Below are 11,933 nucleotides of genomic sequence, written 5' to 3'. Positions count from 1 at the left end.
ATATTTACTTTCTTGTGGAAAATATAATTAGATTTTAGTGATCTTCTGGTATATTATGTGAGACAGATAATAATCCATCTTTTTTTTTTTTATTAGCTCGATATAGTTGTTTAACATCTTGTACCTGAGGAAAGGAATTTTTAATTTGCTGTTCTGATGAATGAAGTAATTCAAAGGAAAGGGCTGTGGGATCAGGAATTTTAGGAGTAGTTTGGTTTGTTTTCAGAAGGGCTAGGAAGAGATATTGAAATCCTGTGCACCTGTTCTAAGCACACAAATAAAAGAGCCAGGACAACCTCTGAAGCAGATGCTTGAATGCTTTATCTTTCATTTTTCTCCTTTGATGAAAGTGGAAGCATATATAGCACATCATACAAACTCATTATTTCACTATCATGCATAACATGATTGAGAATACCTGTATCTTGGATATGTCATGTCAGAAGAGCTGCACGGTTTTTTAATTAGAAGATCATAGGATCATAGAATCATGGAATGGTTTGGGTTGGAAGGGACCTTAAAGCTCATCCAGTTCCAACCCCCTGCCAGCAGCAGGGACACCTTCCACTAGACCAGGTTGCTCAAAGCCTCATCCAGCCTGGCCTTGAACACTTCCAGGGAGGAGCAGCCACAGCTGCTCTGGACAACCTGGGACACTGTCTAAAGATATATAAAGATGACAAGGCACAGATTATTAAAAAAAAATAATAAAAAAAAAGATTTGTGGCTTTCTCCCTGTGTTTGAGATCTCAGGGGGAGGGGGCATCAGGAAAGTTGATTGTTTTTGTGTGCTCAAAAGTTGATTGGATAGTTGATTGTTTTTGTGTGCTCAATATCCCTCGTATGTATGATATATTGCAGTTATATGTAGAAATATATCTGACTTTTCTTTATGAGAACGTATGCAGTAGCTACTTGGCCTTGGTTTTGTGTTCAGATGCTTGCTAATACCAGCCTTCTGTAATACTTCTTGAAGATGCCTGCTGCCTGTGATTCAGTGCTTGAAGATATTGAAGATATTGTGTCAGCAGAAGATTTGAAACCACACGATCGTCAGTTTATAAGAAAGAACATTTTTCCAAAAGTGCGAAAACGCAGTTCACAAAAGAATATTCAGGCAGAGGATGATCCTCCAAGTGACAGGTAAATTCTTCCATCAACCCTATCTTGTTGCTTTTCTTGCATCTTGTGTGTGCTGTCAGCTTCTAAAAATAAGGTGGAAGTTCTCATTACCTCATAATGTAAAAGCTGAGTACAAGATAAAAATGAGTAAAATAGTGTTTATAAAAGGTAGTGATAATGAATAATAAATCCTAAACAAATTTCTTGTCCTAGACAAACTTTCTGTAGAAAGCAATTATGATTGTAGTGTTGATTTAAGGGAGTAAGCAAACTGGAAAAATGGTTCCTGTTACTTAAGCTTTTACGTGTAAAACATTTCTGAAAAATTGTCTGCTTTGCCCTAATTACCTAAATAGAAGCTGAGCTCTTAAAAGTACAGTCCTAGAGTAACCTTTTGACATCTGCAATGAGAAATATAAACAAAATTTTGAGGGAGACAAAAGGGTTGAGATTGGAAGAGACCTCTGGATGTCATCTCATCCAAACCCCCTGCTCAAGCAGCACCACCCAGAACCAGTTGGCCAGGACTGTGCCTAGATAGTTTTTTAGTATCTCTAAAAAGGAAGGCTCCACCACCTCCCTGGGCAGTCTGTGCCAGTGCTCAGTCACCCTCACAGTGAAAAAGTGTTTCCTGATGTTCAGAGGGAACCTCCTGTGTTTCAGTTTGTGCCCGTTGCCTCTGGTCCTGGCACTGGGCACCACGGAAGAGAACTTGTCTCTGTCTGCTTTACACCCTCCCATTAGGTATTTCTATACTTTGATAAGATTCCCCCTCAGCCTTCTCTTCTCCGGGCTGAGCAGTCCCAGCTCTCTCAGCCTTTCCTCTTACGAGAGATCCTCAAGGCCCTTCATAATCTTCATGATCCTTTGTTGGACTGTCCTCAGTATGTCCATATCTCCTGTGAGTGCATCCTGTCAGGGCCCAGGGACTTGTATATGTCCAATTTGCTAAAGTATTCCCTGACCTGATCCTCTTCCACCAAGGGTACATCTTCCTTGCTTCAGTCTTTCCACCTGATTTCTGGATCCTGGGATTTCTAAAGGCTGTACTTTTTTGTATGTACATCCTGCAAGTGATATAGAGAAAATTCTTTTGAATTTAATTTATTTCATAGGAAATAGTATGCAATAACTACAGAATGTATATTTGCATTTTTCCTTATTATGATTCCTGTAAGAACAGAATCAACTTTCTGCTGCGGTGGAATGGATTAAAGTAGAGGTGAACCCAGTTACTGATTCTAGTTTCTACTGCAGTTCAACAATCTGGATATCAGGGTTTTCTTTTTTTATGCTTTTTTTTTTTTTGACCCATTAATTTCAAGCTGGTGGATAAAATAAAGTATGTCTGGAATGCACAGATAATTAAATTTTGGGTTTTCATTAGTGTTCAAAAGAGATTTTTATGAGCATAACAACGCATCTTTATGTGAAACAAAAAATAAAGGTGCGGATTTTTATGAGCATAACAACGCATCTTTATGCGAAGCCCTATGAAGGTGCATTGACCCATTCTGCTGGGAGTGTATGCTCTGGTGATACTTCACACTAGCACTTCATTCTTCTAAGTACTATATATTATCTAACAGGCTGCATTTTACTGTTTTTTGACCCAAGAAAGGACATTGAATGCATGTTGTTTAGACAGTAGGAAATCTAAGTACATTGTACGTGTGCAACATGTGTTGCATATGTCTACTTAATGATCATTAATCTTTTATCAACAAATTTTTGTTTTTAGCTAGGGGAAGTATCTTTAAGAAAAGAAGTAATGGGAAGAGGGGAAAAAAACAAACAAACAAAAAAAACCCCAACACACCAACATGTGGGCAGGGCAAAGGATTGGGTTCCAGGATGTGTGTTGTTCTTGTACTAGCATCTTTAGCTTGTTGTCAGAATTATTCCAAGAGTTTCAATTAGACCTTCTTGCAGAATTTTTTGTTGATTGTTAAACAATTGTTTCATAGTGCCCATCTGCCATGCTGCTGCATGGCAGATGGGTTGGGACATGAGCTTTCAGATGTTAGTGTGGCTGGTGGCAGGCTTAAGTTAAGAATTTATAATGATAGCTTGTGTGGAGGGAACTAATGGGTGCCATGATATCAAAAAGTTGCTGTTTAGCTATAGCAGTTTGTTTGCCGATGGCCTGATTTCAGTGCAGTCACTTATTAAATTGTATGATAATTTTCAGGAAGTTAGTTTGTGTTTTTTAGTGTGCACTGGTTTTTTTTTTTACTATAACTGCTGTGTAGTGAATCTCTTCTTATCCTACAGCTCTTGTACAGCTCTTCTCTATTCTAAAACTATTTTCTTGCTACTTCTGATGGATTGACACTGCCCCACAACTGACCACCCATCCAGTCAGTTGCTTACCCCTCCTCCCCAGTAGGTTGAGGGTGAGAATTGGAAGAGCAAAAAGTGAGAAAACTTGTGGGTTGAGATAAAGGCAGTTTTAAGTGAAGGAGAGCAGGGAAAAACCCCAACTGATGCAAAGAGAATCACCCACCGCCTCCCACAAGCAGATTGATGCCCAACCAGTCTCAGAATAATGACTAGTTTAGAAAGACCAAACCTTCAGTTTTGATTGCTGAGCATCATGCCATCTGGTATGGATTATCTTTTTGGTTAATTTGGGTCAGTTATTCTGTTCGTGTTCCCTCTCAACCTGTTGTCCATCTCCAGTCTGCTTGTGGTGAGGTGGAGCACAGTGGGAAACAGAAGGTTTTGGTGCTGTGCGGGCACTGTTCAACAACAGCTAAAACACAGATGAGTGACCAACACTGTTTTAGTCACAAATATGAAACACAGCACAACATGGGTTGCTGTGGAGAAAGTTAACTCTATCCCAGCCAGACCTAATACCCACTACACTAAAATTGTATAACCATGATGTTTTTCCCCGAGTTGTTTTGGAGTTGGTCCTGTTTGTGTTGCTTATTCTATATTTGGAGAATCACAATTAATTGAGTCTGTTCAGTGGGAAGCTTGTTCATCTTTTAATTTGCCTTTTTCATTAATTTTTACTTAACAGCATTATTCCTGGTGCTCAGAAAATCTGGATTCGTACATGGGGGTGTTCTCACAACAATTCGGATGGTGAATATATGGCTGGACAGCTGGCTGCATATGGATACAAAATTACAGGTAACAATAGCAGATAAGTTGTGTATTTCATTTTTTTTTTTTGTTTGCAATAAATGTTCAGAGCTGTCAAGCTGTCATCAAATGTTTTTAGTCTCAATTTCACTTTTTTAAATCCTGCTTTGGTCTCTTTTTGATTCCTGGCATTAAGCAGAATGATGACAAGATAAGTGCTGTCAGAATGGTTAGGTTTTCCTGGCAGGGCAGCCACCTAGTAGATATCATGCAGTGCCTTTTGTGGGCATTTTGCGTGCTACACTTAATTGAAGAGTCTTCATGAGAGCGGAAGGGGAAGATACTAATTCTTGGGCTGAATCTAGCTGGTTGTCTGATTATCATTGGTGGAACCCAAGTGAGAATGAGAGAGAGAGGAAGGAAGTGTATTGTCATTTAGTGATGTGTGTGTTTGCTACTGGAGCAGAGGTGAACTACTCCTGTGTTTTGGGAGGGACAATCTGATGGAGGTGGGATGATAACAGGATTGTATCTTGAACATTTGAAAGGCCTGAAAATGCTATTTCTCCTTTCCTTCCAAATACTTTAAAACACTCCCTGTCATCTTATTCCACCTCTTCAACCTTAAACAAAAGCCTCAGACTTGTGGTTGTGCTGGCCACGTTTAATCTTCATAATGCAAGATATGTTGAAGGAAAAGCTGTAGAAAGCTGAAACCATAGTTTGATGTCATGTTTCAGTGGAGAATTTTTATCTGAATACTCTTGTGTAGCTTATGACTAATCAAAATAAAAATTTAAATTCTATTTAGTACTTCAGGTTTTGGTCTGTATTGGATTTAAATTTGTCTCCTGCTTGTACTGAAAGACTGCAAAGTTGTCTTTTCTGACATCTTGGTAGAGGTATTTTGTTCCTCATTTCACAAAATGCTTGTTTCTTTTCTTGATCATCTCATTATATCGTTAAACAGTTATGTTTCACTTTCCTCTTTTGTATTTGATCTTTCTGTGTTTATCTAAGCAGAAACTACATACTGAATTATTCAAGTGCTGAATTATTTTAGGGATCTCAAGTGATTCTTTAATTAGTACTGCAACTCTGGAGTAGGTATGCTCTTTTCACAGACAAGAGGAGTTCTGATCCAGAAAGCCTTATTTGTGACAGCTCTTCATGTAAGACTACAAATGAGTTCTGTTAGCTTTGCCTTGTTATGGTTTTCTTAAATTTAACTTCTCTTTAGATTAATTTTGCTAATGCATAGTGTTCCAGAAGCTACTTCTGACTTGTCAAGATCTGGATGACTGTCCCGTGCTTTTGGAATTTTACTGGGAGAAATGTAGGAAAGATGGAGTGCAGCAAAGGAAGGAACTGCCTAAACTTTTTGATACTTTCTCTTTTTAGAAACTTAAGTCTTTGTAGCTTTACAATAGAAATAACTCTACATCTGTAATTTGAAACTGCAAAATAAAAGCTGAATAGAAGTTGCAGTAGCTGGGACAGGAATACCTACAGAATAATTCTGGTAATTGTGTATTAAATTGACTGCTAGTTTCTTGTCATTATAAAATTGATGTCTTGATTTAGTTTATTTGTGTGTGTGTGTATATGTATGTTAAATCAAACAAACAAACAAAAAAAATCCCACAATGCTAAGGTGGTAGGTAGAAATTACCCAGTGTGGTTTCTTCTTTGTGAAATTAGGGAACTTCTTTTTAAGTTGATATATTTAAGGACCTCTGGAAATTTAATTTTTGTTCAAAAGAACAAAACTATAGGTTACAAATTCTGGCTAAAGTGAGTTGTTACAAATCTGTATATTGAATGTTCTCCTTTATAGGCTGTTAATGAAGCTGGAACTGAGTACAAGTTTGGCAAGTATGGTGGCTGTATGTGTGAGTATGAGGTGGTGAAGAGGGCAACTGCCTCAATACAGTGATGCTTCTGAGTTGTTACAAATCTGTATATTGAATGTTCTCCTTTATAGGCTGTTAATGAAGCTGGAACTGAGTACAAGTTTGGCAAGTATGGTGGCTGTATGTGTGAGTATGAGGTGGTGAAGAGGGCAACTGCCTCAATACAGTGATGCTTGTGCCCACAAGTGTGTATGAAAGTGCGGTTACTTCTTGGATTGCTGATATTGCCTCTCAGGGTTTCACACTGGAACTGTACTATTTAATGGACTTGGAAGACAGGATGTAATGTACCTTCAGAAAGTTTGTAGACTATGCCAAACTGGGGGAAGTGGTTGATAGGCTGGAAACCAGTGCTGTGGTTCAGTGGAACCATAATAGACAAGGAAGAGGGCTAAAGGAAACAGTATGACATTTAGCAAAGGCAAAATCCTAGGGTTGCTATAACCCCAGCTAGTGGTAAAGGTGGGGTGGGCAGACTGACTAGAAAGCAGCTTCGTAGGAAAAGATTTTGGGATGAAGGTGGACAGGAATTGAACGTGGATCAGTCATGTATTCCTCTAGCAAAAAGAGCAAGCTGCCTCCTGTGCTGTGTTAGCAGGAGCATAGCCAGAAGGTCTGGGAAAGTGATCCTTCAGCTCCATGAGGTACTTCTGAGCCAGCATTTGGAGTGCTTGTGTCCAGTGATCCAGCTTGGGCCCACTTTTGGGCTCCTCGGTGTCCTGGTTTTTAGCTGAAATAGAGCTGGTTTTTCTTTTTAGTAATTAGAAGAGCAGTGTTTTAGTTTCCAGCCTGGGACTTGCTGTGAGAGAGAGATTGATAACGTACCAATGTTTACATTTGTGTCACTGGAAGTGAAGGACTTTGTGTTCTGTTAGTCCACAAGCACAAGATTTAAGGGGGGAGAAGAATATTTAAATTAATAACTTAATTGACAGTTAGATATGCCAATGGGCTATTCCATATCATATCACGTCATGTCCACTATGTTCATGAGGGTCTCTCCCTCTCTCGCTCTCTCTGGCTTTCGCCAGACATGCTTTTTACTGTCTTGCACAATTTTTCTGCAAGTTTCTTGGATGGAAAGATGCTGAATCTTTTAGATTTGTACTTTTCAGATGGTTGTGAATGTGCCAATTTAGGAAAAAAACCCCATACTTTGCAACTTTTTTTTTTTTGGCGGGAGGTTTAAGTTTGTAAAATAACCCAAACTACTTTTCTGATGATGAGAGGCGTTTCTGTTTTCTCTGACAACACTGCAGTCATGAAATGGTCATATTCTGTGAAGCAGCCAAGCAGTGGAGGAAAGTGAACCAAGGTGTAGATCCCGTGGTGTTTCGTACCCTCGCTGAAGAACTCCCCTGTTGTCTATAATTTGTAGAATCGCAATCCTGTATGATTTTTGCATTGCTTGTTAAACCTACACACCTGCATAACTACTCCTGCAACAGATTTATTTTTTAGATTCAGACTGGTTGATAATCTGGACATAAAAGCTTTTGGTTGTTGATACTGAGAGAGGCAGTGAAGTAACTTATTCCTGTACCTGTTGTTAAAGTGAGATAGATAATTGTCTTGAGAGTTCCAGCCATCTGGCCTCCTGCTTTCAGAAGGTCTCAGTTGCTGCTTGTCACAAGTTTGCTTTGTGTTTTGGTTGAGGGTGCTCTGGCCTGAAAACCCTGCTCTGGCATGCACAGTTAGTATGGGAGTGGTTGGGATGTGGTGGTGATGTGTAGTCTCGTTCTTTCACTGCTACTGAAATAATTATTACAGTTGGGCATATCAAGAACCATCTTCCAGGGAGATATAAGAACTCTTGTCATCTATTTGGAATCTGAAACTTCTGTGGTGTTATGGTTAGAGGGATGAGGAGAGAGTGTGAGATGGGACATAAGATGAAAAATGGAAGGTGATATTCATTGGATGGAACCAATGGGATTGCATGCATCTAGACAATCAAGATTTCAGAGTTCTTTGGGGAGTACAGGTATTCCCTGTGCAGCCTCAAGTGTCCTGTAAGGCTGATGGGTCTGTATGTTGTCAGGGTTCTTTCTTGCAGTGTAGAGTTAATACAGTGTCATGCTGTGACTCACCTGCAGCAGTGCATGTTCCCCAGGTCCCTGTAAATGAAAGTGTAATTGTGGTTTTGGTAGCTGAGTATTACTGCTCCTGTGTTCCCTGTAAAACCTCCTAGTGTGTGTGTGGCTGGAGTTCTGTTACTTACCACCTCTGACTTGTAGCGTAGTGCAAGATACGTGACCTATTTGTGGTGAGTTTCTCCTACCTCAGCTTCCTCAGCATCAACTTCTTATTCCCATTAGGCAACTTTCTGTTAAGTGGAGTATATGACTTTGAGGATCTTGTCTCTGTTACAGGATAGAACTGTAATTCTCAAACTGAGGAATGTTTCCTCTGTTTATGAGGGAACTAGAAATCAACTGCTGTGTATTTTTCCCCTGGAGAACTGGTGTGTATTTTTACCTTGAAGAAAACAGCTTCCTTTATCACTGTCATTAGAGCTTGATCTGACACGTGTGTACTGTTTTCTTTATCCCACTAAAATTGCCTGGTTTACAGTCCATCCAAATAAAATTGATTTCTTTGTTTTCTTGTGGTGTTTTTCTTTCACAGTCACAGAGCTGGCAACTGAAAGTTGGGAGCAGGCCTGAGAACCTAAATAAATGCTACACATACAGCATCTTCAGAGACACTTGTAGAGAGATTACATAGGTAACTTTAAGCATACATACATGTTCAGGGTTAATTCTAGTGGCAAAGCAATTTGCTGCATGCTCCATTGCTAAACTGTATTGCTCTATTGGTTGTGCAATAGGGTTTAGTTCTGGCAATGCTGAACTTCATGTAATCCAGAAGAATGATCTTGAAAAGGACTGAACCATGAAAGATAAATTTTCAGCTTCTGGTAACATACATCAGGAATATATCAGGAATATATGTATGTCATATATCAGGAATGTGTCCCTGTAGTAGATGGTTAAGCAATCCATAAATGAAGCATGAATAGCAGTGATGAAGCGAGTTCAACAGACACTTAGGTGGTGTGGAGCTTTGTAGAGTGCTCTACTGAGACATTAGTTTCGTGTATCTCGGGGGTTTTTGTGCTGCAAGTAGTAATTTATAGAAGACTTATAAAAGCTAGTGGGAGAACAGACCAGATTTTTATAACCTGAAGAGATTTTTGACCGTATACTCTCAGAGGTAGGAGCAAGATCATATTTTGATCAGAGGGTTTGTAGGAGCACCTGAAAGGACAGGGGAATAGTGGAGGAGAGTTGATGTTTGCCACAAGCTCTTGCTGTAATTTAGCTACAGTTTCATTAGCTGGGAAAGATGAAGCATAACTACGAGTTCCTTGTTTTGGAGAAATTGCTGATTAGGAGGGAGTTCTTTGAACTTGCCATGGTCAGCCTTCACTGTGCAACTTTGCATTCAGGTGCTTTTCATGTATTTTGGGAATGCTTTTTTGACAGTTTAATGTATTTTGGGAATTTTTTTTTGACAGTTGAATGTATTTTGGGAATGTTTTTTTTTTGACAGCTGCAGTGTAGGTGCCTGTGCCTGTGTGAGCTGCTGTTGCTGTGTGTTTCTCTGGGGAGGCAAGGCAAGCCTGAGCGGGTTAGTTTCTGGCATGATGCTGATAGGAATTTTGAATGTAGCACAACTGATCTTGAACTATAGTGTGTCTCCAAATACAGAGCATTAACCTATGTTGTTATCCTTCTGTCAGGCCTGGGGGTATGGTAAGAGACAAGACTGCCATGTGGTTGTGGAGGCTGACTGGAGACAGTAGAAATTCACTAAACAGATAAGACACAAATTGGTTTTGGTGTTTTTCCTCATTGATGGGAGCAAATTAAGTACTATTTTTTTACTTCCCCCCCCCCACTGCCTAGCAGAGCAGAGTGTAATTTCTAGTTCCTCCTTCTTGGCTGACTTTGGTTATGTTCATATAAGCCTGGTAAGTGTTTCTGTGGCTCCCAGGTGTAAGAACAGGTTCTGTCACTCAGCAAACAAATAAAAAAAAAAAATAAAACCACATGTAGTTATATTTCATCTCTCCCAGAGTCCCGTCTCATCCTTGAAGTATATCTGCTGCTGTCTTTAGATTGTCTGTGCTTTTCATTTATGCCTTTTTCACCTTTCTGGGGTTTTAATTTTTTTATTATGATAAAGCATTGTATCTCCCCAGGTGTGGTTGGTGTTAGCAAGTTCAGACATACCCTTCTGATTTCTTTCTATCAAAATGTTTTACATTTGTACAGTAGACACACACTCTCCCCCCAAAAAAAAAAATCCAGAACACCCAAAAAATCAAACCAGGATATGGTAATGTATGAATTTGTTTTGATTTCTAACTTTTTTAACTGAAGATGGTTTATAATTTGTGTATGTTCAGATGCAAAAGCCCCGATGAACCTTTTGGGCAGCGACTTGGTGCTGTATCGACAGGAGCCAAGGGATGGCAGCGTTGGCTAAGTGGTGCTGGGCTGGGACATCCTTCTGTCAGGCAGGAGGGTACTTCACCTTTTCATTACTGTTGAGCTGTGTGACTGATTGTAATTTAGGGATACTGAATTATTATTCAAATTTGAAGTGCAGTCATGTGCATTTAATTAAATCAGCTTTAATGTAAATTATTTTCTATCATTCTGATCTTGTGTCCCTTTAGTTGGCAACTTTGCTATTGAATATTAGGAAGGTCTATGTTTTGTACTTCTATTTTATCTCAGAGTTACCACTTTTTAGCTTAAGTTAAGTTTTGTGTTGGACTCATTATTTCCCCTTCCAAAGAGACTGAGTTATAGGTTTGAGATTCATAAAGTATAATTGCTAAATTCGCCTTTTTGAAGAACTACTGCATTTGGAAACCTCCTTTCTGCTTCACGTTTGTTGCTCTGGGGAGGTTGGTTTAATTTGTATGAGGACTACTCTTTGAAACATTAACTGAAGATTTTACTTACAATGATCAGCGTGACCCCCTGCTTATTTTCATTAAGGAATGATTTTAAATGTTTGTTTTGTTTTGATAACCTTTATGTAAACTGTGTTACAGTATGTATTACGCCAGGACACTGGAAATTGTAAGGACTGCTGAACAAATGCGACCTGTTGAAATTTGTGAGTACAGCTAGTAGACATGAGTTGAGCTAATAGTATGAAGGCAGATGGTGTTCAGGTTGGACATCAGTAATTAATTGTTACAGCTTGTTGAAGCTGGTATTTCAGGTAGATGTTAACTATTGCTGTTAGTGCAGTGCTATCCTGTTTCCAAAACTAGATTTTTTTTTTTTAAAATTATTTTTTTCAAGCAAATTCTAAACAATCAGTACTCATTTAATGTGTGTTTTGAGGGGAAAGTGCCACTTGCTGTGAATTAACATCCGAAGCTGAATGTTGGTGAGGTCTAGCTATACACATAGCTTGTGAATTTTGTGTGGTTAATTTGGGCTTGTGCAAATACTTTTTTTTTTGTAATATATTTGCCATTGGTGAGTATATTGTCTTCAGGAACTTCAGAGTAGTATAAATTTTTCATTTTTTTTTCAGCTAAATATTTTTTAAATTTAATTTTGTAAAATCTTTTGGGAATTACACTTAAAATAGTGGAGGGAAGCAAGCGGTCAAAGGGCAATCTGTGCCTTGTACAAGTTGGGAGCAGTAGAGCTGTGCAGGGAAGGAGCTCTGTGTTGTTGGAATGACTTTGTGCTGCAACCTGAGGTGTCCTGCTCTGCTCTGCTCTGCACTGGGGCAGCCTCACCTCCAGCACTGGGGGCAGTTTGGGCA

At 39.2% G+C, this 11,933-nt stretch overlaps 1 protein-coding gene across 1 annotated transcript; it reads left to right on the top strand.

Annotated features, from left to right (window-relative positions):
* Nucleotides 1–976: 976 nt before the first annotated feature.
* LOC104529829 (threonylcarbamoyladenosine tRNA methylthiotransferase) lies at nt 977–4,266 on the top strand (the record flags this gene model as incomplete). Its single annotated transcript, XM_010174241.1, has 2 exons — nt 977–1,143; nt 4,154–4,266. Coding segments are annotated over exons 1-2 (280 nt in total), but the record flags the coding sequence as incomplete, so codon positions are not given.
* Nucleotides 4,267–11,933: the final 7,667 nt, after the last annotated feature.

Source organism: Antrostomus carolinensis, unplaced genomic scaffold (assembly GCF_000700745.2).
Source record: "Antrostomus carolinensis isolate BGI_N321 unplaced genomic scaffold, ASM70074v2 scaffold41318, whole genome shotgun sequence".
Taxonomy (NCBI): Eukaryota; Metazoa; Chordata; class Aves; order Caprimulgiformes; family Caprimulgidae; genus Antrostomus; species Antrostomus carolinensis.
Note: the sequence above shows the minus strand (reverse complement) of the source record. Positions and strands in the feature narration are given on the sequence as shown.